The 27560-nt window shown below is 35.8% G+C and overlaps 4 protein-coding genes across 9 annotated transcripts in view; 2 read left to right on the top strand and 2 right to left on the bottom strand.

The window, feature by feature from the left end:
* Positions 1-933: 933 nt before the first annotated feature.
* LOC140753171 (uncharacterized) lies at positions 934-6854 on the top strand. Of its 2 annotated transcripts, none has more exons than XM_073087598.1 (5): positions 934-1088; positions 1702-1825; positions 3270-3349; positions 5274-5377; positions 5798-6854. In XM_073087598.1, the coding sequence occupies exons 2-5, from the start codon at positions 1731-1733 to the stop codon at positions 6404-6406; spliced, it is 888 nt and encodes a 295-aa protein (XP_072943699.1). In that variant the 5' UTR covers positions 934-1088; positions 1702-1730; the 3' UTR covers positions 6407-6854. The 2 variants fall into 2 exon arrangements, with proteins under 2 accessions (XP_072943699.1, XP_072943698.1); XM_073087597.1 differs by having other exon boundaries at positions 3267-3349.
* A 408-nt stretch (positions 6855-7262) lies between these two features.
* Arl6IP1 (ADP-ribosylation factor-like 6 interacting protein 1) lies at positions 7263-8485 on the bottom strand. The gene is made up of 3 exons (XM_073087599.1): positions 8238-8485; positions 7733-8104; positions 7263-7594 (listed from the first exon to the last, which is right to left on the bottom strand). The coding sequence occupies exons 1-3, from the start codon at positions 8253-8255 to the stop codon at positions 7403-7405; spliced, it is 582 nt and encodes a 193-aa protein (XP_072943700.1). The 5' UTR covers positions 8256-8485; the 3' UTR covers positions 7263-7402.
* A 640-nt stretch (positions 8486-9125) lies between these two features.
* On the bottom strand, positions 9126-11188 carry LOC140753439 (fatty acid-binding protein). 5 transcript variants are annotated; one of them, XM_073088034.1, is made up of 5 exons: positions 11041-11188; positions 10568-10672; positions 10010-10179; positions 9547-9657; positions 9126-9441 (listed from the first exon to the last, which is right to left on the bottom strand). In XM_073088034.1, exons 2-5 carry the CDS (start codon positions 10635-10637, stop codon positions 9382-9384), a joined length of 411 nt encoding a protein of 136 aa, XP_072944135.1. In that variant the 5' UTR covers positions 10638-10672; positions 11041-11188; the 3' UTR covers positions 9126-9381. The 5 variants fall into 5 exon arrangements, with proteins under 5 accessions (XP_072944135.1, XP_072944133.1, XP_072944132.1 ...); XM_073088032.1 differs by having other exon boundaries at positions 10568-10697; positions 10928-11155; XM_073088031.1 differs by having other exon boundaries at positions 10568-10688; positions 10928-11155.
* Positions 11189-12639: 1451 nt separating this feature from the next.
* Positions 12640-27560, top strand: part of LOC140753034 (uncharacterized) — a 90697-nt gene continuing 75776 nt past the window's right edge. Inside the window, exons 1-2 of the mRNA XM_073087388.1 lie at positions 12640-13079; positions 27137-27246. Of these exons, the coding sequence (XP_072943489.1) occupies positions 12910-13079; positions 27137-27246 (280 nt within the window). The 5' untranslated portion in view covers positions 12640-12909. The remainder of the gene's footprint in view (positions 13080-27136; positions 27247-27560) is intronic.

Raw genomic sequence — 27560 nt, 5'->3', positions numbered from 1 at the left:
CAACGCGCTGTCGCTGCGGCAGCTGGACGCGTTCCTGGAGCGCGTGACGGCCGCGCCCGTGCTGCTCGGCACGCCGCCCGCCAACACGCCCGCCAAGCAACCCTCGCCCACCAACAGTACGTAGTCTGTACAGCGTTACATCCGGCCGCTGGAGACGCTGCACAACGCGCTGTCGCTGCGGCAGCTGGACGCGTTCCTGGAGCGCGTGACGGCCGCGCCCGTGCTGCTCGGCACGCCGCCCGCCAACACGCCCGCCAAGCAACCCTCGCCCACCAACAGTACGTAGTCTGTACAGCGTTACATCCGGCCGCTGGAGACGCTGCACAACGCGCTGTCGCTGCGGCAGCTGGACGCGTTCCTGGAGCGCGTGACGGCCGCGCCCGTGCTGCTCGGCACGCCGCCCGCCAACACGCCCGCCAAGCAACCCTCGCCCACCAACAGTACGTAGTCTGTACAGCGTTACATCCGGCCGCTGGAGACGCTGCACAACGCGCTGTCGCTGCGGCAGCTGGACGCGTTCCTGGAGCGCGTGACGGCCGCGCCCGTGCTGCTCGGCACGCCGCCCGCCAACACGCCCGCCAAGCAACCCTCGCCCACCAACAGTACGTAGTCTGTACAGCGTTACATCCGTCCGCTGGAGACGCTGCACAACGCGCTGTCGCTGCGGCAGCTGGACGCGTTCCTGGAGCGCGTGACGGCCGCGCCCGTGCTGCTCGGCACGCCGCCCGCCAACACGCCCGCCAAGCAACCCTCGCCCACCAACAGTACGTAGTCTGTACAGCGTTACATCCGGCCGCTGGAGACGCTGCACAACGCGCTGTCGCTGCGGCAGCTGGACGCGTTCCTGGAGCGCGTGACGGCCGCGCCCGTGCTGCTCGGCACGCCGCCCGCCAACACGCCCGCCAAGCAACCCTCGCCCACCAACAGTACGTAGTCTGTACAGCGTTACATCCGGCCGCTGGAGACGCTGCACAACGCGCTGTCGCTGCGGCAGCTGGACGCGTTCCTGGAGCGCGTGACGGCCGCGCCCGTGCTGCTCGGCACGCCGCCCGCCAACACGCCCGCCAAGCAACCCTCGCCCACCAACAGTACGTAGTCTGTACAGCGTTACATCCGGCCGCTGGAGACGCTGCACAACGCGCTGTCGCTGCGGCAGCTGGACGCGTTCCTGGAGTACATTATGGGCAATTCGTCAGTAAACATTATAAAACTATTGGGGTACATCGCTTCGTTTTCTTCATTATTTAACTTCAGTTGTGTAACATTGAGGCTAAGTGCATTGTGGTATTTTAGTATAAAAAAATCGCCTTGTTTTACAGTCATGTTTGTAACAAAAACTGGACTTAATTTATTTTACAAAATAATAGTTTGTGTGAATAACACAATATTTTTATATATCATTAATTCTATATCCAGGGTGACTTTTTCAAATGGGCCTTCAGGACCCAATCTGAAATAACTGAAAAATTAATACTGATAAATATTGAAATATACTGAAAAATTGATTATAAATAACAAACTTAAACATCGTACAAGTTGTCGTATAAAGAAACTGTCAACAAATATCGACCAACTGTAGAAATCAAATATAAGAAATAGGTCGAATAAACAGACTAAAATTTCGCTTAATTACATCGAAAACATTTAAGTATGAAACATAATAAATTACACAAAATCTTAATAACGATCTACAAATCGTAGGTGTGGGTTGGAGCGGTCCGTCGTCGCTGATGTCGTCATCAGGCGAGCTGCCGAGCGCGCTGTCCTCCGCGGGCCCGTCCTCGCCCAACTCCAACTACAACGACAACAAGAACAACTCCGATAGGTACAAGGGCACGGGACACACAAGCTTCGGATTCGAGCAACAAGAGCTGCTCTAAACATTGGCAACAGTTACTGTATTATCGAATTGGTTGTAGACATCAATTGGACAGAATTGGGTGAAATATTTATCTACGCTTATATCAAAATTCAAATTAATCAACTGTTGAACGACCAACTATTCAAAATTTTACGTGACAGCCCCCCTGTCGCGACCTACAAGCTGCGAAGGTGCAGCTCTTTGTGCGCGAATTAAGAGTGGACCCCACTGGACCGCAAGGAGTTGTAAAACACCCGCTAGTTCACGCCGCACTGTATTGCACCCGTCAATGTTCTTCACTTACGGACGTGTGCGTTGAAAATGAACGTATACGGACGATATATCTTTTGTCGGATAAAGCCAATAGAAGACAATACGCAACTTCATATGTCGCGGCAGTCACGTCATGTCACAAACTAGTAAATAATAATAGAATCTCAATTTGTATGGTACAAGTACCAATGCAGTTATGCGTTGATACGGTACTATATTTTCTCTAAAATATGCTAAGTATCTAATAGCGGGTAAGTGGGGTCCAGTTCTCATTATGAAGAGCCGATTCTTCTAACATTTGTTTGCATGCGATTCTTCTGACACTCTGAAATAGAAGAATCCTAGGACTTACTAGATTTAGTGTTGAAATTGTCTCTGTTAGTTGGGTATCTTTATTTAAGTTTTCCGAATGTTGAAATAATTTTAAGGTTTTTTTTTAAAGTCTTCATGTATTTTTAAAAGTTTCGTGTTGCCTAATTTTTTGAGTATATTCGGAAAGCTTATTAAATCGAACTGTCGCCAATAGTTTAATAAATGTGCTGTGAACGTCTTATTTTATAAAAATGCTAACTTGCTTCGTTTTAACTTTTGATTTTTATTTGTCGTTTTGTTGAATTCTAAAATATCATTTCTCACGTTTACCATCGATTTTATTTACATAATGAGGGTTACCTTAACTCGATATCACCGTTGCTCATGTATGTTGTACATAAACCATCGCCGCCGCACTCGCCGTAACTACCGGACGCGTCGAGTCGTCGCCCTCGCATACACCGCACACAACGGTATAGTCGCCGCCAAACTACTAGTCCGCTCGGAAGTTGTTGCTCGCAGGTGTAGTCAGAGAGCCAATGAGATCGAACACAACGACAAGCATATACTCCGTAGCAACTGCAAGGGCCCACTAACGCAGCTACGTACCGGCGGGCGAGAGCGGGCAGCGGACGGTGCCGGGGGGTCCCGCGCTGTCTCCATCCCGCTAGTATCTACAATTCGCTGTTGCGACGCGACTCGGTTCTATATTCAGAGCGGACTAGCAGCTCGGCGCGGACTACACCTCCGTCCGGTGGTTACGGGCGTGCGGCGGCGCACCGCGGCGGAGAGTGGTGCATGTTAACGTTGTGGGTTGCAGTAGCAATTGGAGTAAAACCGCGTCTCGCGCGCTCCCCGCGTGGGACGCCGCGCCCGCCGGCCCGCGCGCGCCGCCCGCCGCAGGTACCGCACTTCTGCTGGAACTTGCAGGCGGGACATTGCACTCGGCGACTCTCTACATAAGTCAATTATAAAGCTCGCTCCTCATTCTCGCGAGAATCTCCCGAGAACGCGAGAAAAGCACGAGAAACGAGAATGTGGAGCCGATAGGCGATACTAATCGGGTTTTTTTTCCGCGTTCTCGCGAGAATGTGGAGCGGGCTTAAGACTCGCACCAGGCTTTACGGTCCACCGGATGTTGCGTTGTTTTGCTTAGAAACATTGGCGTGTATAAGATGGTGGTTAGGGGCTCTAGGGACGTCAACTCGATACCTTAATTCATAAATATGTATACTTTATGATTTACTTGTTTTTTCATAAATGCAATCAAAAGATTGACATAAAAGTACATATTTCTTTCACTAACCTTACAAGCTAATTAATGTTTACTGTATGAAAATTACTGTTAAAAATTTTAAAAAAGGGCCATAAAGTTTAGTGCATGTTAGTTAAGCATATGACAATTAATACATAAACGGCAAGAGGTGCAATGTTCCGACCAGTAAAGTTATAATGTTCGTCTTAATACTATTGGTAAAATGTTGTAAAACGAAGTCGATTTTAATTCTATAATATAAAAATTATTATATTCACCGTTCGACGGGTAAGATATATAATTTTTTGATAGTTCTCCTTTCTTTTCTCATGAATTTTGAGATGACAGTTCGCTTAATATCCTCACGTGGTTGGATTATGTAGGAATTTTCCAAAATATACAAACAGTAGTTGTATACAGTTACAAAAAACATAAAAAAGATATTTAAAACATTTAAATTAGCGTACAAATGTACTAAGAATATACTTAAAAAGAAATGTGTAGGAAACTTCGTTTTACAACCATTTTACAATAGTTTTTCACACGGTGTTGACAAATCCGCTACGTGGCTCAATATAAATATGTACGTCGTCCGTAAGTTTGCCTGCTTCGATAAATTGTTGTCAAGTATTAGGTGTAATTGGTGTTATGGAACAAAATTTACTTAGGTAGACACAATAACAGTATTTATTAAAATGTGTAAAAAATATTAGATGTTTAAATGAAGGAATATTTTATATTTAGCACCTTTTCCTCTGTAACAACATAGAAGGCTAGATTCAAATTTTTAAACCATCTTAGTTAGGAATAAATAGGTACTTATTGTGTACTTAGGTTATTTAGATTAAGAACAGAGTGCATGACTCTTCTTTATGAAGACTAAAAACGCCGGAGTCATTTTGTCGGTGGTCAATAACAAGCAATTGCAATTATTAATAACGCACAAAAATTATCAAATTTCACGGCACTGGGCATATTTTCTTTACTCTAAAATTGCACAACGTCGTCGGTGGTTTCTCGGACTGTATTTAGAAGTAAGATTTATTTCTTTCGTGACATTCAAACTTTTTTATTTAAACATCTCGTTGCATGAACTAGTTTTTCATTGCACGCAGCGACACGACGATTCAATAGATGTTTATAGGTATCAAGCATGTTTCACTATAAAAATGATAGATTAAGTTAAAAATAATCATCATTGCATCCGAAGTGTTACTTGTCTAACAAAGGTTTTAAAATCTCACTGTTATATCTTTACTTATAATTCAAATTAGAATCGACATTATAGTTATAACATGCACAATATGTGTAACTTTCTGTTTTGTTTCAAAGCCTGATACTAAATTAATTGCACGGTAGTTTAAGTTTCTTGTTAAATTTCCGAAATATTTGGATGGCAACTTACTTTTGGACATCACATTTCTATGTCAACCTGTATAATATGGTGTTTGATCGTTGCACGGGCGGTTGCATAATTTTCCTAAATATTTAGATGGAAATTTACTTTTGCGTATCACATTTCTATGTCACCCTGTATGTCATGGTGTTTGATCATTGCACGGGCGGTTACAGGTTCTTCTATTAGCGGTGACGTAACGCCGGTGTCGGGCACGTCGGAGCTGGAGTTCAACAGCAACGAGGCCACGGCCGGCTCCATCACGGATCATGACATTTTGGTAAGGAACGCTCGTCTCATACAAGCTAATGTAATTTTCAATACAACGAAACACAGGAATTTAGTATAAAACGTGTATATTGTAGTGTGAAGTGTTAATGCGAAAAGTAGCCCAGTTATTTACTAAACTTTGTTAGCCCTATGACAAAAAACAAAACTTTTGTACTTTTATTACCTCCACACTTGTCACAATTATTTTATTTTTAAACCTTTACCACTATATGATATACATCAATTAAAGCAACATTGTAGTTTTCTATGAGTACTTAACTATACAATGTTATGATAAAATTACAAAAAAAAACTTAATGTTGAAAAACGCCACAAAGAGCTCTGATACCACTTGGCCGTTTAATATTTTAAAATCGACACTACAATTTGACTGACAATATAATACCTGGTTATACATTTTTGTTCATAGAGTGGAGAAGGTGAAGATGACGAAGAAACCTTATCGGCGGATGCGTGCGGATCTCCTTTAAAGATTATAAAGAATGATCTCAGCCCACAAGCATGTTCACATAGCGCCGCGAAGTTCGACGGCGGGCACGCTTCGACGAGCAATGTTCCTGTAGAACTGTACGGGTTGAGTTTACAACAAACAAAAGAGGCTTTTTATAAGGATATGCCATCCAGTAGTAAAAACTTTAACTTAGATTGTGAAATTAAGAATAAGTGTTCCAAGAAACATCGTGCTCACTCATACTTGAGCAATCTCGACACACTCAACTTACAAAACAAAGAATGTAGGGGTGGGAGCAAGAAAAATGAAGTATTAAACAATGGCAGCAGGAGGTACAGCGATAGTAGTGCACAAAAAAGTAATTTGAATACACAGCCCATAGGGAGCCGCTTCAAAACGACCTTGGTGGTCGAGGATAACTTGACGCCGAGCACGTCGAGTGAGACAACTCCAAACAATACCGTCCCCGAAGCGGCGGACGAGCAGAGTCCAGCGGACCCAAAACCACTATTGACTAAAGCTCTCAGTACTTCCGTAAAGCCAGGGTTTACGATCTCTGAAAGTTAATGTATATTTATTATTACATAAATAAATGTATTAGGCTAAAACACTTAAACTTATAACTGTTCAGTCAGAAGCAAGTGATTTTAGTCATGTAAGATATAATAATTCTACTAACACCGCATGTGACTTGCATCCTATGTACATTAAAATACAAGCAATATGCTTGGACTATAATTATGGGCTGCTACTTTCCATACCATAATACTTTTTATTATGCCTACAGTTTGTTAAATAAAATTACAATTTTGTATGTTTTTACTAAAGTTCTTGTCTTTATATGAAAATGATTTATGACCTATGGCTAACATATTAATTATCCATCTTCATTTCCATTATTTATTAATTGTGATCAGACATTCAATTTGTATATTTTTTATGCCAATATTTAATGCAGACCTCATTTATAAAATCATATAAAAATTAAGGCAAAATATATTACTTTTTTAAAGTACAGTTTCTTTTTATTTCATGTCCTTAGCTTAGATGGTAGAATTCTGGAAGGTGAAATTACTGTAGTTCAGGTCCAAGTGGGGAGGCACTACCACCACACTGGATTTTGCTTCATAATAGCAATATTATCGGCTGTTGAGGTCTAGTTTGTAGGGTGTGGTAAGGGACATATCTGTCCGAGGCATTCTAATTTAGTCCTCAGTGATGGCAACACATTTATGAGACAGGTATCTTATTTGGGATTCTCAGTTATTCAAATATTTGACTATATATGGCAAATTGTCCATTGACTGGCCTCTGCATTGATAAACTATTACAACAGTAAAGCTGTGCACTTGTGTACAGCAATGAAGAATATTCTCAATCAATGCATTATCTAAACAAGGGAAATTATTAAATAAAATAACAATTCCATTACAATTATTTGTACTGTAACCAAATTAATACATTAAAGCTCACATTTAAAAGCTAAACTTAAACTTAAAACTGTAATGACCAGACACACCTCATTGGAATAAATAAGCTTTTAATTGCTATATAATAAGTCCCCTACTCCGACTTCAAGGAAGTAAGTTTGGGGGCCAAGTTGACCATAGACAGTAAAGTATTGAATATTCCCCGGTGTTGGATGCCCGGCCACAGGAGCACTACGGTAGAGAAGATGTACAGCAGGAATACGTTGTTGATAGTAGAAGCCATCCATGCCATGGTGCATAGCATGCTGATTGAGATTATGTAATACTGAAAATGAAACAGTACCATGTTAAAAGCTAATTTACACAATTTAAATATTAATTTTAAATATTATTTATGATACATGGAAAAGCAATTTTCTATCAAATTATTTTGTAAAAAAATAAGAGTAAAAAATGTTCTTACCATGCATGGACTATTTTCTCTCATAGAATAAAATGTTTGAATCTGGTGCAAGGTCGTATTGTAACTGGCCACAATGCCCTTGCATATTTCTTCAAACATTTTCTCTTTTTGGCCAGTCCATGAACTGGGGCTATAGATGGAGTTACATATTATTGGGACAATGAAATCAATAAAATTCAGGATAAGTCCCACAAGAGCTATTGTAGCAAGAGTGTTGAGATCCATTATCCAAATAAATAGGTATAAAAGAGACACGGTGAATACAATTGCGCATGGATGCCATTGCTGCTCCCAAAGAAGTACCGATTTTAAGGGCAATAGAGCCATGCGCCAACCCTCCAATAATCTCTTCAGCCTTTTCACCTGCTGCTCCTGCAAATATTCAGTATTCTATAAAACTTTACAATCGTTAATTGACATCGGAATAATTTAAAATAAAATTTTCCCGACGAACTAATTTAATTAGCTAAAAAGAACTCGATAAAATTGTATTCTAGTTACATACCTGATTGATTTCTGCCATATTCGTTTTTCAGACAAAGAGTTTTCAAGAGATATTTTTATTTAATGCGAAATTCAGCCGAGTTATCGATTATGAGCCTATAATATTTAATAAGAATAGGGTAGTATCAAGAGCGCTATGTTCGTGTACATTCAACAATCGTTTACTTGAACTGAGAAAAATATTTAAATTCCAATCAAAACAATGGCTTTCAAAGTTTATGTCAAAGTCACTTCAATCAATATCAAACTAGTTCAAATGACAATCGTGATTAGTCATGACCACAGAATACCTATACTTCTAACGGAGGTCATGACATATAATAATAGATAGTCTGTAATGTTAAGTCGAAACTAGACACGGCTGGTTTGATAATACATGTCACATATAGAAGGTTTATTCGTTTCTCATGGCTAATATGTTTTGCTTATTTTTATTATGAAATCATTATAATTTCTGGAAATATATGTTGATATATTGAATTTTTAAAGGTGTTAAATAAAACTGAAGTAAATATAAATTACTTAAATCAATGGCGGAATAAGCTCGTCGGAGGCCCAAGGCCCAAGGCGGAAATGTTGAATGAAACCCCTAGTCTAAAACGTAACCCCTTGTACAGTGTACACATTTGTGTTATATACTTAGTTTCTGTTTTAATCCCCTTGTTTATTCTTTATCGAGTCATGAAATATGATGCTCAGACGATCTATTATTTCACCAACATATACCTTTTTCAGTAACAGTTTGGTCCTGGCTCCTGACCACCTTTTACACATTTCAGAAATTGTTTGTTGAGACTTAATAGTTTTTGCCTGTTTTGTTTCAGTTAAGAGTACTTTTAACTGGATAAGTTTTGACTGCAAAATGAACACTACAGTAGCAATTAAAACATTTTTGTTATAATATCAACCTTTAATAATATACAAACAATTAAGTCAAAAATAAATGCAAAACATTATTTATATTCTACAATATCAAATAAATTTACTTACAAAAAATATATAAAGTAAAAATAAAATAGGTGTCATAGTAGATATAAAAAGTAAAATCAATGTATAAAAGATCACAATGCAACTGGGATTAAAAAAGTAATTCATTGTAATATGATTCTCCTTTCTTGAGTAAAATAATATAGATCTCTTTTATTTTACTGCACCCTGCGGAAATATCTCTTGCCGGGAGTTTGTGCTTTTTCATGAGTCAGGGTCTGAAATACATGACAATTAAATGATTTTATTACTGATTAATTAAACCTATTTATTTACTGGTAAACTCTACATAAAGAAATTACAAAGAAGTAAATATAACTTACTACAACACACTCATCATCAGAAAATAAATAATGGCGTCCACACTTTGCACCACTCTCTGGAATAACTGATTCTGTTACCATTTCATTGTCATTAACAATCTTTGTGACACTCTGAAATAAAACAAATATTTTGAAACATGAGAAATTTTTAACATTTTTAGCTAACTATTTAGGAAATCATCCAGACCTGGACTCAGTCACAACTGTCTGCAATTATAACAGGTATAAGTACACCATAGACATCCTGTAACTGCAGGATATGGGTCTCCTCTCAGAGTTATTGATAAGATTTGTAATAGACACACAACTTAAAAAAATCAGAAGTTTGTAGCTGGGACTCAGACCTATAGATGAATAGAGTAAATAATTGAGTGGGCAAGCAAGAAGTCACTAGATTATCAATGATTCCTGCTAGGCCATCAAATCGGTAGAATTTAATTATTAACTAATTGTTACAATTTACTTTAATTGTAGTGTTGGGCATATTCTCTTCATATTCCACTCCAAGTTGGAATTTGTTTTCAACAGTTCTGAACAAGGATGAATTCTTGATGGTCATATTGTCTCCATCCAAAGTTATCTCCATCAGTGGAGATGACATTGCCATCATTTTTCTTCCCATAAAAGGAACACCTGAAATTAATAGTATTTACATGTTTAATAAAATGGTGTACAATTTTGAATTTTATGTTCTAACTTTTATATGAAATTCAAAATCTTAAGATAATATTGTCATAGTTGTAGAACAAAGACGGAATTGAAAAAAATGCGAAATTCACTTTTTATCATATTTAGATAACATATTGTCTAAATATTATTACTGCATTACAGAAAAAATTCTATGTATTTTAGTTTTCAAATTAATCAGTCGGTATAACGTTGGATTTGAAATGCGCTCATAGTAAATGACGTTTGTGAATAACTTAAAACCGCTGCCCTGTAAAGTTTGGTAATTGTTAAATCCGACTTTGTTCTACGACTATGACGATATGTGCTATATACAGATATGGTACATACATACCAACTGCAATAAAATAGTCATCTATATCTTCATTTTTATAGTGCTGATACTTTCCAGGTATGGAAGGCATTTTAAACTGATATTGTTTACACACTTTACTCCCTTCTGTAACAATGAGATCAATAAAAACCTAAAAAAAGAGCTTTTAATCATGTACCTATGTATTTATATAGAAAATTGAGGCATACACCATGTCAATTTACAACTTAATTCAAAGGCTGGAGTAAAATATGGACGTAAGTACAAACTTTTAAAATATTCTTTATATTCTCGCATTTGCATTAAATAACAGCATAATAATAACAGTGACGATTTTATTGTTTGTAATGTATTGTGATATTACTTCTGTTTTACACGTACTTACGAATCTGTATCCGTCTTACTGCGTGTCTTTAATAAAAAAAAATGCTAACTGTCGGCACCTGTGGCCAATCAATGCAACAAGTAATGCACAAAAGTACAAAAATAGGCACCTTATCAAGATATATTCAATCAAAACAATTTCTTTCGAACTAGATAACAATTATTTTATCATGTTATTGACATATTGACATTTTTGACAAGAAAAACATTAAACACAGATAATAATCATAAATAAATGAGGAACGAACTGCCTATGGAGTGTAGATGAAAAAGAGTATTGTTACCTCATCTATATACCATCTCTATGTAACCGACGGTTGAAAGTTGTTAAACTATAGTGGCTTTAGTGTAGCAAGAGAGTTAATTAAAAAAAACGCCATGAAATACTATACCACGGTCCTATGCCCTTTGCAGGTGCAGTTTTCTAATAAAACAAAAAATTAGAAAATATATATATTTTTATTTAATTACTCATTAAATGAAAATGAATCCCAAACTTTCGAACATTACTAAATTCTATTAAAATAATTGAGATAATATAAAATGAGAAATGATAATTAAGAATATGATTTATTAATATGATTTATTTTCTGTAAATCCATCTTGTGCTACACTAGCGCCATTTTGGGGGATTATGAGTTTTTATTTAATGTTTACAAATGGACACTTTTTAACAGATTCTCTAGATTCCCCATAAAATATGAGGTGGTCCTCCTAACCGCTAAACTCAATAGAATCTCTGGAGATCTTACTCAAGATTCAGTCCATTATTTATAAACGGAATCAAATGTTACAATCGCCTTTTCACAATAAATATGTTAACCCTGAACCATCATTTAAGATGGTGAATTTCAATTATAGGTATAAAATTAAAAGCATATAACAATTATTAGTAAAGTACCAAACTACTTAGTAGTTTCCAATAATAATAGTAAAATAATTAAATAAAATTAACTTAATAGCCTGTTTGGAGGCGTTGTCCTTGAATTCAACGACAAAAAAGATGTTTGAATCCAAAATGTTACCTACCTTCAATTATAATTTTCATTTATAAATAAATTAATAATATAGTTGTTCTTAAACGACTCAAACTTATGTAATTTAGACTTTGCAGTTTTGGCATCTTGCTAATGGTTGACGACTTGGACTACACAGCCTTTTTTACCTCTTAACTGTGTATATATGTATTTAGTGTCTATGTAACAGAATCTTAGGTTGATTTTTACCCACTTTGAATGGTTAGATTAATTCAAAATATTGAATAATTTTTAAGAACCGATGACCCATCCCATTGTCCTATCGTCCCATTGTCCTCATCAGGATTATTGATTTTCGCTCCGGGTACGCGCCTAAGAAACACCACGCTTTAATAAACAAGTAAAAAAATAGAATAGTAAACTGAAAAACACGCTTTTATAGTTAATCAAACTAAAAAGAAAATTGTAATATAAGAATAAAATGGTCGACGAAAATTAGTAATGCATTAATGTGGTAAATTTCATTGGGGTGTGCTCCCTAATGTAAAAATACTCGTTAGACTTACAACCTTCAGGAGTTACAATGATACCTGCCCTGAAATTGTAGATATACTTTCTGAAATTAAGGCATTAATGTTATCGTGCTGTCCTCCAAATTTGGGAAATATTATTTGAACTTGCAACACTATGGAATGTGTCCCTAGCCTTATTATATAGATAAATAAATTACTATCAATGGTACGAAATGACTGTGACGTGTGTGAACTGAGTGAATTTATGTTTTGATTTTTATCCATTTTAATTAATTCGACTCAAAGTACGACTGAGTATTTTTACGACTATGTGATGTTGTTCTATAAGTGTTTAAGATATAGAAGTTTTTACTGGTAAATTGTTTTATACCTAGTACGAAGTAAAGTTTCGTTGTTGATCTTCAAACAAGGGTTTGTTGATCGATCTTGCATTGTTTTATTATTCGTATTGTGAAGTAAATATTGTAAAATGGGTGATAAGGACGACTACTTGACTTCGTATCGAGTGTTTTTTGAAAAGTTCGCTGCTACTGTTAATCCAGAGGACCAGTTGCCCGTGCAAATCGCTGGGTACACTATCACGGAAGCGGAATTGCCGGGTGAAGTCATATACTGGACCACCCTGTACCTAACGGAAAAGTGAGTAAACAATTTTTATTACAATTACTTATAAAAATCAACTTCATTCATAAATTTTGATTTTTAATTATTTAATTACTTCTTTAACAGTAGAGTAAATGACTAACGTGGTTATCTAAATAGGTAAAGTTTTGCAGTTATTATCAGTACTTGTGGCATTTTCCTTTATTTGTCATGGAGTAAATAGGGAAAGTAGAGTAGCTTTTTAGTCATCCTCCTGCTTGCCAATGTTACTTGTTCATCTGCCTAAAAAGTTTAAATTTAGTCATAAGTACTGCAAGTAATCAGTAAACTTTTATATATCTCAGCTAGAATATTTTAACTTTGAAATAACATATTATTAAATGAATGTTGTTTTCATTTATTATATGAAATATTATTCAAAAATTGGTTAGTGAGTCAGGAAAAAAGGTGCAGTTGGTATGGTTTAATAAATATATAAATGTTGGCTGCCCATGGTTATGTTGAAACATAATAATTTATGCAGTGAAGGTATTCTTTAATGTCACTAAGTAATTACAATTTTACAACCTCTTTTTTAAGTTACTTAATTATATAAAAGTAAATTACATAAATAAACATTTTGTAATTTGAATTTTTATTAGTTTTTAGACTATGGTTTATCTTTTTATATAGAAATTCTATGTGTATTATAGTTTCTCATGATATATTCAGAAAATTATACATACACATAATTTTTAGTGAGTATATTGCTTAGGTTCCAGTTTCTATTTGGTTTTCCTTGTCATTTCATTTCTTTGGCATCTCATGAAAGCCTTTAGGATCAAAAATATTCACAGTAAAGTAGTATTTATGTTATTTCTTGCAATCTGCCATATAAGAGAGACACCTAGAAGAAGATCATATAACAAATATATAATTATCTATTTGTGTTATTACAAAAAAATATATTATATCCTGTTCATAATTTTCATCATTGTGTCTCTTGTCAAGTAATGCAATACACAAAATGAGATTTACGTCCCATGTTTTGTAAACACTGTAAATATTACAAGTATGAGTCACTAGTGCGATACTTGCTATATTATATTAATATATGCAAATGGTCCTTGAATTGGTGACATTTAAAATATCTCTGTTATTGCCCATCCAATGATAATATGATGGGCACCAATTTATATTTTAATAGACATCAAAGTTAGTCATATTACAAGTTTTATATAGGTCTAAGGTCAGAATGTTTTCATCTTTTAAAGTGAATGGTGAATTATTAGTTGATTGGTGATGAGCTGAGTAGTATACTCAGGCTACTCATAGTTGTAGAGAGACCTTAACTGTAGATTCAAGACCGGGAGACACTGGGTGTGTTGGGTGTTTACAATGACAGGGGTCAGCATCTTACTCAGACTACTAGTACCTTGGAAGCAGGCATTTGTATATGAAATATGAAATTTTTACATTACATACACTACATACAAAGAACTTACTCTACATGTCCAATACTACTGTTTTAACTTCTAAATTAATAGAACTAATGTTATTAATTAAAAGTTAACAATATATTTGATTTTATGACAAAACAGGGGTAGAAAACCTCTTAAATATTATGTGACAAAAACATAACCACCTGTTTAACAGGATAATGACCCCTAAAACTGAGGACAATTAACATTCACACTTAAAACATAATGTTTGTGCAAGTGTGATGGGAGGGCCAATGTTCTATGCTTCTTTTAAAATTCCTGTACACTATCCAACCATAAGATTCATGGCTTGGTGTTACTCCATATAAATATGGGTGAGCATAATAGTTTTATGCAGGGCTGGATTTGGGGGAGGACAAGTTGGGCTAATGCTATGGCGCCTCCACAAGAAAGGGACCCTATTGATAATAAATATCCAAATTGCGACATATTTGTAACATCTATGTTTTCAATTGAACTGTATTTTTTCGCATTTTTACCGACAATACTTACACCCTAATTAACTTTATTCTTTGTTGAAATAATTATATTTGTTAACAATATTTTTTTAAGACGTGACCATAGATCAGTAAAGATTACTCGCTCCGAACAAGAAAATGTAACCTTTTGACAATAAAATTGTCACAGTCAATTATTTTCGTATTTGAAAAATATTAAAAAAATGTAGTTTTTAGATCATTTACGAATGAAACGATATTTTTTCGCACTTTTTCTTCGATTTCGTGTCTGCGCATGTTGGCATTATTCCGCGTAAATTACACCATGACAGCCATTAAACGGCTCATAGAATTGTCAGCTGTTTAAGTCATTTAATGGCTTCCTTCAATTATAAGGCCGTGAGATATCTATACTTATCTATGGATGTGACAGAAAAAAATACTTTTATTCGGAAAATAAAAACTTCTCCGATGCCCCAGGGCCTCCATACTAAATCCGGCCCTGGCTCCATATGAATATGGGTGTACAAAAGTTTTATGGTCGAGGAAGTAAATGGCGCGTTACTCATCCCGAGCCGGTGCGATCAAAACCGCAGGTAACGTACGAGTTTTGTATCGCTATTCATGTGACAATTTTATGACCACCGTACGGCGTGTGTCACACTCGTTTATTTCCAAGTAGATAAGAATGTGCGTTTTCCTTGTTAATGGAAACAGAACAGGTTGACAGGATTTAAGCCTGTATACCCAATTGGTGTGGTATATCAATATTTTAAAATATTACCAGAAGATTGTGGTCTTAAATTGTAGGGCGAAATGGTAACTAGGGCATTTGGTAAACAAGGTTAAGCTGGCTTCAAAGATGTAGAAAGTCTTAAGCTGGGTAATAATTTGTTGTGACCTAAATTAAGTATTAAATTTACGCGTAAAATTAAAAGTTCTACGAATTTCACCCAATACCCCTGTGAGTAAGTTACACGGAACACATTATTTTTGTATAGTTAGGAACATATTAAGGACATTGGATCGTTTTAATGCTCCAAATTCAAATTTGGATTTATGGAGTAATATAGACCCTGTTGTCGACAGAACTTAATCTTTAAGAACTTCCTTTACGATAGCGATTTTTATTAAAGCCGTAATATTACCAAGAAAAGATGATAGGCAAACCGGTTTAGTAGGATATGTGACTCATGATTATAAGAATTGGTCATGTTATATTTCTAACCTGACCTACCCCAAGCGTCACATCTCATTATCTAGCAATCTATAAATGCTATCGGGTCCATTCCCTTGCGCCCCAGATCACCTGATCAATATCTAACTATAGACCTAGGCATATACGCGAGCTTCGCGTGGCTTTGTCCGCGTGTGCATATTTATGTGTTATTCATATTTATTAAGATTGAAAAGATGAAGTTCTACTACTAGTCTTCAGATCATAAGCAATATAATATCCTATCTATCTAACGGCCTTTAAAATGTGCTGCCGGACATGGCCCTTTACTAACTTGTGTCGCTACGACCGGTTCTGAGCTTCTGAGCCCTCTGAACTCTGAATCATAGTTATTATTGTAAGGTGAAAAGCAGTAATTTAGAGATATACATTATAACTTTTGTTTTGTTTATACGTCATACTAGACGCAAAGTTTAAAAGTTAAATAGTTATACCTGTGTTGACGATTGTGAATTAGATTGAATTATTTTTTTCTCGGATCGAAATGTTTTTGGCGTCTAAAATTATCACGTACATTCAAAATAAAACACGAATGACATTATATTTTCTTCATGACACATTGCTATTCGACATCACACGCCAAAAATACACATTTGTTTAAAATAAATATTTTAAAATTGGGTATGTGCTCTAAATTATTAAAATGGCATTTAAAAGTGTTATTAAAAGGATTCACAAGCCATCTCATTGCGTATCTAGCTATTCATTTGGTGTATACGCTTACGTAAATAGGGAAGTGCAAGTATTCGTACGTTATCTAATCGCTCTCAACTCAACTTAACTAGACTGAAAAGATTGTGAGATAATTTTGTAGAATTCATGTATGTATTGGTCAACTGAGCAAATTATGTGTGTACTCTAAAAACGTTAATAGTTTTTATAAGTCGTATAAAGATATAATAGTAATAGCGATGCGCTCGATCAACAACAATGACCAATCGTGTCATTTTGCATGTAATTTGTAGTACGCTCCATTAAGTTCACTCGCCGTAAAATAGCGTAAATTGTGTTACGGTGTCGTCCGTCCACCGTTGCATAACATCTCACGCCATTAATGCAAATACGTTATTCCAGTGTTCATTCCGTATTCACTTATTAGTGTTGGAATGATAGAATTTATAATAATATAATATTTTATTGCCTCAATATACAATACAATAAGAAAAGGGAAAGATTTACAAAAAAAAAGAAACAAACATAAAATTGTAGAGGCAAAAGGAGGTGGCTCAGCGTTTGCTAAAACAGAATCAGGGTTCCGCGCAGCGCTGTTTTTCAGCCACATCCTTGTCCCTCAGATGTAAAGCGGGAATAAGTGGCCGCCGCCTTTTCAAATACAGTTTCCACACAATTTGCATTACAATTTCTATTTATTTTCAATTCAATGTCAAGTTAATAAATGCATATAATAATTTTAGCTAACTTAATTTCAATCTATTCATAATAATGATGCTTTGTTTACCTGCCGTAGGATCAGTAATATTAGACTGTATAATAAATATAGGTACATATATTGTAGTTCGATTTTCTGCATCGCCTACAATAACCTAAGCCGACAGGAGGAATGTAATTCAATATCGGTTGGTATCGCAGTCGTGTGAATCATTTATCTGCGAAGGTTCGCATTCTATCTGTACGCTTCCAAGATCTTGGAATTTGAAATACGAGTTGAAAAGTAATTGAAATGTAGAAAATATATACAGGGCCTTCATTTTAGGCAAACTTGCGTCATCGAAGCATTTTCAAAAAGGTCTTTTGTCTTCAACCCATTATTGTTCCAATGCTGGGCATGGGTCTACTCTCAAAGTGAGGGCTATAGTTTAAGGCCATAGTCCACCACGCTGTGCGACCAAGTGGAAATCGGTAGACTTCACAGTTCACACACCCTTTAGAACTTTTTTCCGAACTCCCAGGAGTGCAGGTCTCGCCAGGATGTTTTACTTCACCGTTTAAGCAAGTGATAATACATTTCAAAGATTTTCTAAGTCAGAGCTAATTCTTCAACACTTTCTACAGTACTGATATAAGTAAACAAAATGACACGTAAGTGTAATTAAGAACTGGGATCTCTTTAAGTAACTTAAGACAGGTACACTGATGATAAGTGCAATGTTTACAGAGACAACACGTGTGTCACGAACTGACAAGCGTGATTTATTTTATTTAAATATTTAAATTTAAACGGGCAAGTGGGATTGTTGAGGAAATAATTTGAAATTAGAATGTCGGATTTTATTCGCAGGAATAATAATTTATGTTATGGCGTTTATGTTATGGCTATATTAAAATAAAAATAATTTGTTTTGTTGACCTCGTCCACGATTATTAAAAATGAGGAGAAACAGGTTCAAGTAAAAATGAATAAATATAAAAGTGAATTCTCCGTAACCGGACCACTTAATTTTGGTTTTTCATTTTTCATTACATAATATAATTGAGCTAACACAACATCAAAAGTTATGCTCGTGATTACACGTGAATGATTGTGAAAATAGTTCAAATCATCTTTAATAATCACGTGTGTCTATTAATTTACACATTATAGATTACTAATAAAAATACATTAATGCATTTTTATATTTTATTGTGTCCTAAAGGTCAAAAAGTAAATGTAAAAATAATGCTTCAGAGGGTTGTTGGGCGGAAATGCCAGTGAAGCGCAAGCAACCCTTTGTTCCATGAGCCAGGGTTTAAAGGAATAGCAATTTTAATTCTAACTCTAATAGAGTAATTCAACAATGATACAACAACAACAACAAGTGATAAATGTCTTATTCTCAGTGGTAATTTTAATATTTTGATTGCATTCTTACGTAACGATGGCGTTTTTCTCGAATTTCTGCAAACGTGTTTAAAAAATATTCTCACGCGATGCACAATGCAGTTTATTGTAGCGACGCCGACGTGATCGTCTAGTCTGAAAATAGACATGATAAACTTGGCAATCTAAAACAACGAGGTCATCAATTAGTTCTATTGTCAGACACTTTGATTTCAAATAAAAAATATTTATATGTATACCTTTAGCTCTTTCACAATTGAAATAAGTCTCAACCATCAGTCAATTTTAAAATGTGACATAATTAACATCATTATATTAAGTATCTGGTTTTGTAGGTAGAGTCCCACGTTCTGTTGTGTTAGACACAAAACATTGTGTCTAATTAATTTATAAGATTATTTAACACACATATCACATCATATGTTTTACGTTATAATGCAAATGTAATTTTGAGATCGGGATTTATTTAAAAATCCTTTTATTATAGTAAATACCCTTTTGTTGACATATTTGATATAATATATGGTAGCTCTGTAGTTGATACGCGATAGCAAAATAGCATCACGTTTATCGCTCCATATTTCTTAGAACAAAAATACATGTGATGTCATCGTTCTTGGGACGACAAAATAATAAATTTTACTATTTTCAGGTATGAATGTGCTTGGTTTTAAATAAGGTCCCAGATAATTTAAACACTGAAAATTAGAATTATCCTAAGGTGGCAATCCAGTTACTATCTATGCTTTAGGACAGGGGTTCCCAAAGTGTGCGCCGCGGCGCCCTGGTGCGCCGTAGAAAGTAAAGAGGGGCGCCGTGAGTCGATTTCTAATTATTGGACACCACAGATACTGGCGTTTTGGTTATCGATTCAAAATGAATATCCAAATTTAATATCCAAAGCATTAAAAAATTTCATTCCGTTTGCAACATCATATCTATGTGAAGCTGGGTTTTCAGATGTAGCTGTGATAAAGAACAAATATCGGATCAATGTGGAGCAAGAAATGAGAATAGCAGTGTCAAGTGATATTCCCCGCTTTGAAAAACGCGAAGATCACTTAGCTCACCCTTCACATTGATTTGACTGAATAAATATCGTATTTTATTTTTGTTATCCTCAAGTCTTTCTTGTTGTTTTCCGTTTAAATTATTTTATAATAACGTATTGTACAATTTCATATTGTGGTGTTTTAAATTCGTTTCGATCAACCTAAGGTAACTACTATTATTGTAGTTACCTATTTCTTTCGACTGTCTTCTTCAAATAGTTAGCTAGGACTGGGCGCCGTGAAAAAAATTTAAACTTGTAACTGCGCCGCGGGTTACAAAAGATTGGGAACCCCTGCTTTAGGAGAAGGTTAAAAGAGTGCAGTTAAATAATCAATCTTAGACAAAAGAATTGTCGAATCTTTGGTATGCAAAACTTTGGATAGTTTAATTATTTTTTATTATTCGTAATAGTTTTCAAGTGCAGCAACGCAACTATCGTCGAATACATGCAGGCAGGTTGGTAAATATACTTACATATATAATTATATACGTAAACTCTTCCTAGACATTTGAATACCGCCTTGCACGTTTTCTGCTTAACCTAAAGGTAGACTGGCAGAGAATGCTTCTAGCATTAAGTCCGCCTTTTATACCAGTGTTAGTTAAGGTATAATAAAGTAAATAAATAAATAAATTAATAAAATAAATAATTGATTCGTATATTCACAAGCCGCGAATTAAATCGGGGTTTGACAGACGTCTGAATCAGCCCAGTAGTTGATCTGGACCCTGTTGTGACGTGACACTAGCCCGTGGACCGTGGGACGGGCCTGCGTGGCGGCTTCGCTGTCACCAGATGCACCAATTGGCGCGAGCGTGCGCGTGGGCCGCTGTGACTGTGCGGATGCGGTGATAGCGCCGCAGAGTCAACGCACCGCTCCGCGTCACACCGACTTTCTCAATTACCCGAAATTAACTGCGCATAAACATATTTGTTTTATGTGTCCCTACTCTAGCTCATGCCCGCGACTTCGGCGGCGAGGTGGCCAATATATTTTGTAGACTTTACTGCGCGAAATTGTAACCGTTTTACTGTGTAAAACGTATTACTAAATAAAATACTGATACTGAATCATACTCTTTTGGCCGTTGCTATAGTAGCTAAATAAAATTGATACCAGTTTTAAAGACTATTTACTTATACCATAGGTATCTCGAAATCTAGTTTTTTTTGGATGCTACCAGAACAAACGGACGACAAACGGCTTTATAATAGTATAGAAGTGTACGTATTTCCTTTTCCAATTATTTAAGGGCCGATCGAGTAGGCGCAATTTTCCTTTTAATTTCTTTTAGCCGTAATCTCTTCGTTTGTTTTCTTATTCCATTGTAACGCCTACATTTATATAAGCCCTGGATTGCCATTTGGCTTAGCTTCTCAATAATAACATGCGCCTAAAGTCCATATTATAAACTATTTCAAAAAAGTAATAATATTATTAAAGAATTTGGCAATTCTTTTAAAATAACTTTCATTTCACAAACTCAATATTTATTTACCAACATTAATAACCTGATGTAGATATAAACCAACACTATTATTAGTAGAGTTTTGAAGAAGTCTAGTTAAGAATCATATTACGAAAATGAAACCGGTCTAATGTCAAATTTTATTATTGTTTACGTGGGTAGCTCCTCTGCAGCATTAAGATAACAATTTCAAGGTTGAAATTAACATAATATTGTATTGTCATGAAGTTTTAAAACTCCTATGAGGTTTCGTGAAAAGCAATTATCTATGAGAAAATTGCTCGCTATTGTTAGATGGATTTTACAAATGAAACCGTTATAAATATGATAATTTAAAAACAGGAATACAATATAAAATAAAATAAAAAAATGTAAAAGAATTAATTGTAAGTAAAATAACCATATTTTGAAACACCGCTACAAATTTCAATTACGGTGTCAATGAAACATAGTCCGAATTCACATTAATATTGTTTGGCTCCTTGCCAAGGATTCGACTTTTATCCGATATGTATTTTTAATTAATACCTACTCTCGTATACGTGAATAACTAAAAATCATCCCGTCGCTATACCAGTACCCTTACTATGAGTTTTTACGTTTTGACAAATATTTGGTATTTGTTTACGTATTTGCCCATACAATTTCCAATCAGCGCCCCTAGCGGATTGTATTGTATTGTAGCGGGTACAAGACCATATATTTATTATGACCATGTATATTAACTTGTAAACTTGTAGGTATACACGGGGTTAGCGTGCTCATATAATAGATTAATTGCTAAGCAGCTGTCCTAATCTTACTTTATCTCGGGACTTTATCGGGAATCTAACGCAGTCCAGGCTTCTTTTCCATTTCCAAGCAAATCGAGTGAAATAATGTGACGAAAAAAAATGTTATACTTTTATAATTTACCATAAGGGCTAATACGTTCATCAATGGAGGTAATCGTCACGTATTTAAATAACATTAAACAATTTCAAAACGAAACGAATGCATCTACCAAGCATCAAATATAAGCAAGAATATTGTTGTATTTGCCAGAATACTAGTATCGATCCTCAAGAGATAATTTGGCAGAGCACGAAGTTGGATACATCATAGCTCCTAAAACAGGAGCACTGACCTTTTTATATACGTACCGACAGACGGACGCGTCTGCATTTCATTTTGTGACTGTCTTCGCGCGGGAGCCGGGACTACAAACTACGAGCTAGCATGTGTTCCGACGAAAGAACAAGTGAATGCCCGAATGGTTATTTTTTCCCTACACCGCTTTGATCAGCTATAAGAATGTATATCTATCTATATGTCTACACGATATGATGCGTCGGATATCCGCTTTCGTGTCCGTATCCGCAAAGTGTACGTTTTTCGTAACGGTTAACTTGTTAAAATATTGTCTTTCTGGCGAAAAATAAATTGGACAGCATAGTAAAATTTCATTTATTTACATTATATATTTATTATTCTATTCATGGTGTCGAAAAACATTTATCTACATATATGTAACTATATAAACTGAAGCAACTCGATTTTGTATCTATCCCAGATCATTTTCCTCACTAACTAAAACATTATAAAATAAAATGATATAAATAGTGGAAAATCCGTCGATATGTGCGCGACATTTTGCATCTCATCATTGCATCGAGAGTTCAGAATCAGCTGATCATTTTCTTTGGTACTGTCATATGAACATGTGTTCGTCGCGTGCACCTGTGTTTACATATAATACCTACTATTGTATGTGTGCATGTGTAACGTGCAACTATTCGCTTCGTCCTCTATTTAGATTCCCGATAAGGTATCGGTGAAAAATACACGTTGTCGTTCGTTGTCATTGTTTTGATGTTATCTAGAGATTACTAATGTCTCATACATTTTGTTTATCGTCAGGTCAATGCTTCAGCAACATTCTCACTTTAAAACTTGGTAACTTAGTCGTCTTTAAGTAATTTCATTTATCTCTTTGTAAGTTTCGTACATTTCTTTTTTTTTGAGTTTCTACTTATTTACTCTTAGGTGGTTAGAACTCTCTGTGGTTCTTCACCTGACCTACCTACACCTATTAAGTTAAGATTAAAACTACTTCGCAACAATCCGCTACAAATATGTATGATGGTATATATTTTAAACCATGCAGTATGTACCACCCTCCCTCCCTCAAAGGATGCATGCAGATGCAAAAATTAAAAATATACACCACCATACATACCACCACCTGGTGGGCGATGGTGGTGGATGCAAAAATTAAAAATATACACCACCATACATACCACCACCTGGTGGGCGATGGTGGTGGTACATACTGCATGGTTTAAAATATATACCATCATACATATTTGTAGCGGATTGTTGCGAAGTAGTTTTAATCTTAACTTAATAGCATGGATTTCCGCAAAGTAACGCCTGATACAATTAACTATCTACCTACACCTACCTACACCTGTACCTCACCTACACCTGTCTTTGTCAAAATAACAGGAGTATTAAGCGCTTTTTTGTTCTGGTTTGAAGGTTGTGGGAAGGGAGACATGCTATTATGTGACGATTGTGGGGACCTCAGGTAGTAGTCTTATGTGGTGTTGATTACAGATATCCATCTACGTGCAGCAGTAGCCATGGCTACCTCAATATTATAGAAAAAAAATAGGAATTCTTTATATTCTGTATTAAATAAACTATAAATGCCGGAACTAAATGATAATAAAAGTGAAAATCTTTAATTTATAAACAAAAAATAAGTTCTTGCGAGTGACAAATGACAATGCATGTTGTTAGTACATGAGTACTTGTACTTCAGTATTATACTTAGATTAGGTATTTAACCACAAGACATAGCTAACGGAATATTACAAAAGTATTCTAATGTTTCCATTTGCAGTCTAGTGGTTTCCTATGCAACGGAACGTGTGGTGCATCTATAAAGAACTAAATCATAGGAGTTAGCAGTCGGTTATGCGGAGCTCTGTAACACATGTTGTGGTTATGGATTTCCGCAAACAACGCCTCATTCTATCCGAACTAACGGTAATAGGGGTGCCACCTATTCCCCCAAAAAATATATTTTTACCTAAAGAATTGCAATATTCTTAGGAAATATAGTACTTTTGAAATTAGTACGTCGTTATTTTTCAGACAACCTGTTTACTCACTAAAGAAATAAACTAGTAATCCTCAAATACAGTGATGTAGCTCATGAAGCGATTTCAGAGAGGGACCTGAAGTCGCGACATCTGAATTAGCGTTGAAAGACTACATCTCGCGTACTATGTTATTTCTATATAATATAGTATAATTAATACATTTTGAACGTGAGTATCTTTTCGCTTTTATATGTATAGATTGATTGATACCATAGTACGGTTGGCAACCCTAATTTGAACGTAGTAACCAGTAACCACCCGTTGCACATCGGTGTAATCGGTTATGTAGTCGAAAACGACCGTAATAACTTTGTTTACAAACTGTGGTTGCAATCGAGTTAAGTTAACTCGGTTGAGGCGCGCCAGTTCTGATATGAGAATCAAATAATTATCATAATTACTTTTGATGTTACAGTAACGATTACTTAATTCCATGCTATGCTCTTTATGTAATAGAAGTGGTGAACGAGCATGAACTTCCAACTAATATTGAGTGGTCGCTTCCACACATATTTATAAATGTATGTAACCAGTTGAAAACTAAGCATTAGTTCCACTCAAAAACAATTAGTCGTTAGGCATTACCTCTGAAGAGTGGCTTTAATAAACTGCTTTAAATAAATGTGTATTATCACACTTTTCAAACCAAAATACAGCAGCAGAAATATTGCAGCTATAAGAGAAATTTATGTGTGCAATCCCATACATGGCGTCAATATTATTTCCATTACGATCAATGTTGTCAACCAAAGGTTGAAATTTGATAACTTCTGCCTACTAGAAATGAACAAATATCGTCCTTAGTAGGCAACAATTTGATAGATTGATTAATAATAATGGACGTTAGACGATATCTCAGTCAAAAGAGCTTCCACCGACAACACGATACAACAAAACAACAATTTTTTTTTTCTATTTTTCCATTATTTTCAAGGATAATATTAGTGATGTTTTTACCTAAGTATGACATGAAATGTTTAGTTGTAGTCCGCTTCAGTCAGACTGGTTTTTATAGTGCTGTTTTATTATGACCTCACTTTAACGGCTGCATTTATGTGTTCTACCCTTGCGTGGTTTACCCCATATTGATCGCCACTTACGAGCTATATAATTGACGGTTGCGTGAATTTTTTAGCACCCTACCGGAGACGACGTGGAATACACTAGACAAAATTTTATTGAGTTATATAACATTTTGTATTTTAACATGCAATTCAAGCAATATTAGTGAGATGCAGGAATTGTACATTGAAAAACAGACATTGAATCTGCGCTAACTTGAACATGTGTTTTGGCCACTAATACCACATCATTATAACAATAGTTACATAAATATAGTATACTTCGTATAAACGTATATCACAAAAATATCCGAATGAAAAAAATCCAAATCAGTATTATTTTTCGCACAGGCATTTTTCTCCTGACATTCGGTCTCGAAAATGAAGAGAGAATTCGTAACAAAGCTCAAGGCTGAATGTAGGACACGTTAATTACTCTATTCATGAGGGAGCACAGAGAAGGTGCCGCCGGAGAGTTTAAAAATGGAGCAAACAATGGGCACGTGTACGGCGTACGGCCTGTACGCGTTTTACTGCTTCTGAATTAGTTTACGCTGGTACATGTTGTTTTGTTGGGATATTGTTTGTATATACTTAAGTGATGTATTATTTCGTTGTGAGTAAATGACAGTATAAAAAGTTTAAATGTTTGAACATAATACATACCTGTATATGCAAATGTATAGACATAGCCGTATCAGAATATAAATTTAAAAAATCTAGGTATAAAAATAAAAAGCATACTTTCTTAGTAAATAAATCAACATACTGGGTAAATGAATGTCATCACAAAATATTTGATCTGAGGATAGGGTAAAATAAACATGTGGTGTAAAATTCCATGGCCAATTATGAACAGGAAAGACAACACTGGTAACAATGGGCAGCTAAACCAGTAGCCACACATAACTGTAAAAATTGAACCAAAGTTTTATTTAAAACTTTGCTCATTGACTATTGACGTTGACTATTGTCGTTTCATTTGGTATCTAATATCTATAGAAGCTATTATTACTATTCATTAACGTGCATCCGCCTGCATGCCCCTGTGTTTGGTCCTACATTAATTTTACACATGTATTATATATTTACGAAGTAAAAAGGCATTTAAAGTCCTCTATACATTTGTGTAAGTAACGTCAAAATCGATTGCGTCGGTTCTAAGATTATGTGTAGAAGATTACAGAGTAATATTAAATGCTTAGTTAAGTTTATTTAAGTATTAGTAGTGGCCGCGTCTTCGCCCATGTTTTAAAAAAAATAACATGACTCGTATCAACTCGGAAATTTTCGTAGGCTCATGCACAACTTAGCTAAAGATCATCATTATTATCAAATGCATAGTTTACTATTCTATAAAGGAAATACAAAAACACATTAATTTATAATAATATGTGTGAATAACGTACGTTAATGTTTTTTGCAGACAATGCCCACGCACACTGATGACACCGCTGAGGCGGATTATTCTCGAGGAGGTGCGAGTGGCGTGTAAGAAGCACCCCCATGAGTTTGGGTACGAACCGGACGAGTCAGGTAAATATACTCCAATATAACAAGGTGATACGCTCGAACGCCACGAGTGTTTGTGTGTGTATAACAGCAGTTTTGACTGTTGCTGTGTCTGGTATGATCGATTTCGCAAAAGAGAGACGTTCACATAAGGTATGCCAACTAAATCCTTAAGGGTATCAAAGTAGTTTTCTTCGTCACAGCTCTTTTACGAATTCGATCTTATTAGGGACGAGCTTTTGCCCGCGGCTTCGCTTGCGTTACGAAGTAATATTTTCATCCCCTATTTTATCCCCTTGGGGGTAGAATTGATCAAAATCCTTTCTTAGCGGATGCCT

Source organism: Epargyreus clarus, unplaced genomic scaffold (genome assembly GCF_041222505.1).
Source record: "Epargyreus clarus isolate Ecla_fem2 unplaced genomic scaffold, WU_Ecla_fem_2.2 ptg000026l, whole genome shotgun sequence".
NCBI lineage: Eukaryota > Metazoa > Arthropoda > Insecta > Lepidoptera > Hesperiidae > Epargyreus > Epargyreus clarus.
The sequence above is the reverse complement of the archived record's forward strand: the minus strand, read 5'-3'. Positions and strand labels throughout refer to the sequence as shown.

What these genes read in the sequence shown, in the direction of transcription:
- LOC140753171 (XM_073087597.1), top strand. Translation starts at nt 1,731, where the DNA reads ATGTCGTCATCAGGCGAGCTGCCGAGCGCGCTGTCCTCCGCGGGCCCG. An exon ending in AACAAGAACAACTCCGATAG is followed by an intron (nt 1,826 to 3,266) that starts GTACAAGGGCAC and finishes TGTGGGTTGCAG; the next exon opens with TAGCAATTGGAGTAAAACCG. An exon ending in GCGCGCGCCGCCCGCCGCAG is followed by an intron (nt 3,350 to 5,273) that starts GTACCGCACTTC and finishes GGGCGGTTACAG; the next exon opens with GTTCTTCTATTAGCGGTGAC.
- Arl6IP1 (XM_073087599.1), bottom strand. An exon ending in GAGAAAATAGTCCATGCATG is followed by an intron (nt 7,595 to 7,732) that starts GTAAGAACATTT and finishes TTTCATTTTCAG; the next exon opens with TATTACATAATCTCAATCAG.
- LOC140753439 (XM_073088034.1), bottom strand. Translation starts at nt 10,637, where the DNA reads ATGCCTTCCATACCTGGAAAGTATCAGCACTATAAAAATGAAGATATA. An exon ending in TGACTATTTTATTGCAGTTG is followed by an intron (nt 10,180 to 10,567) that starts GTATGTATGTAC and finishes TATTAATTTCAG; the next exon opens with GTGTTCCTTTTATGGGAAGA. An exon ending in CTGATGATGAGTGTGTTGTA is followed by an intron (nt 9,442 to 9,546) that starts GTAAGTTATATT and finishes CATGTATTTCAG; the next exon opens with ACCCTGACTCATGAAAAAGC.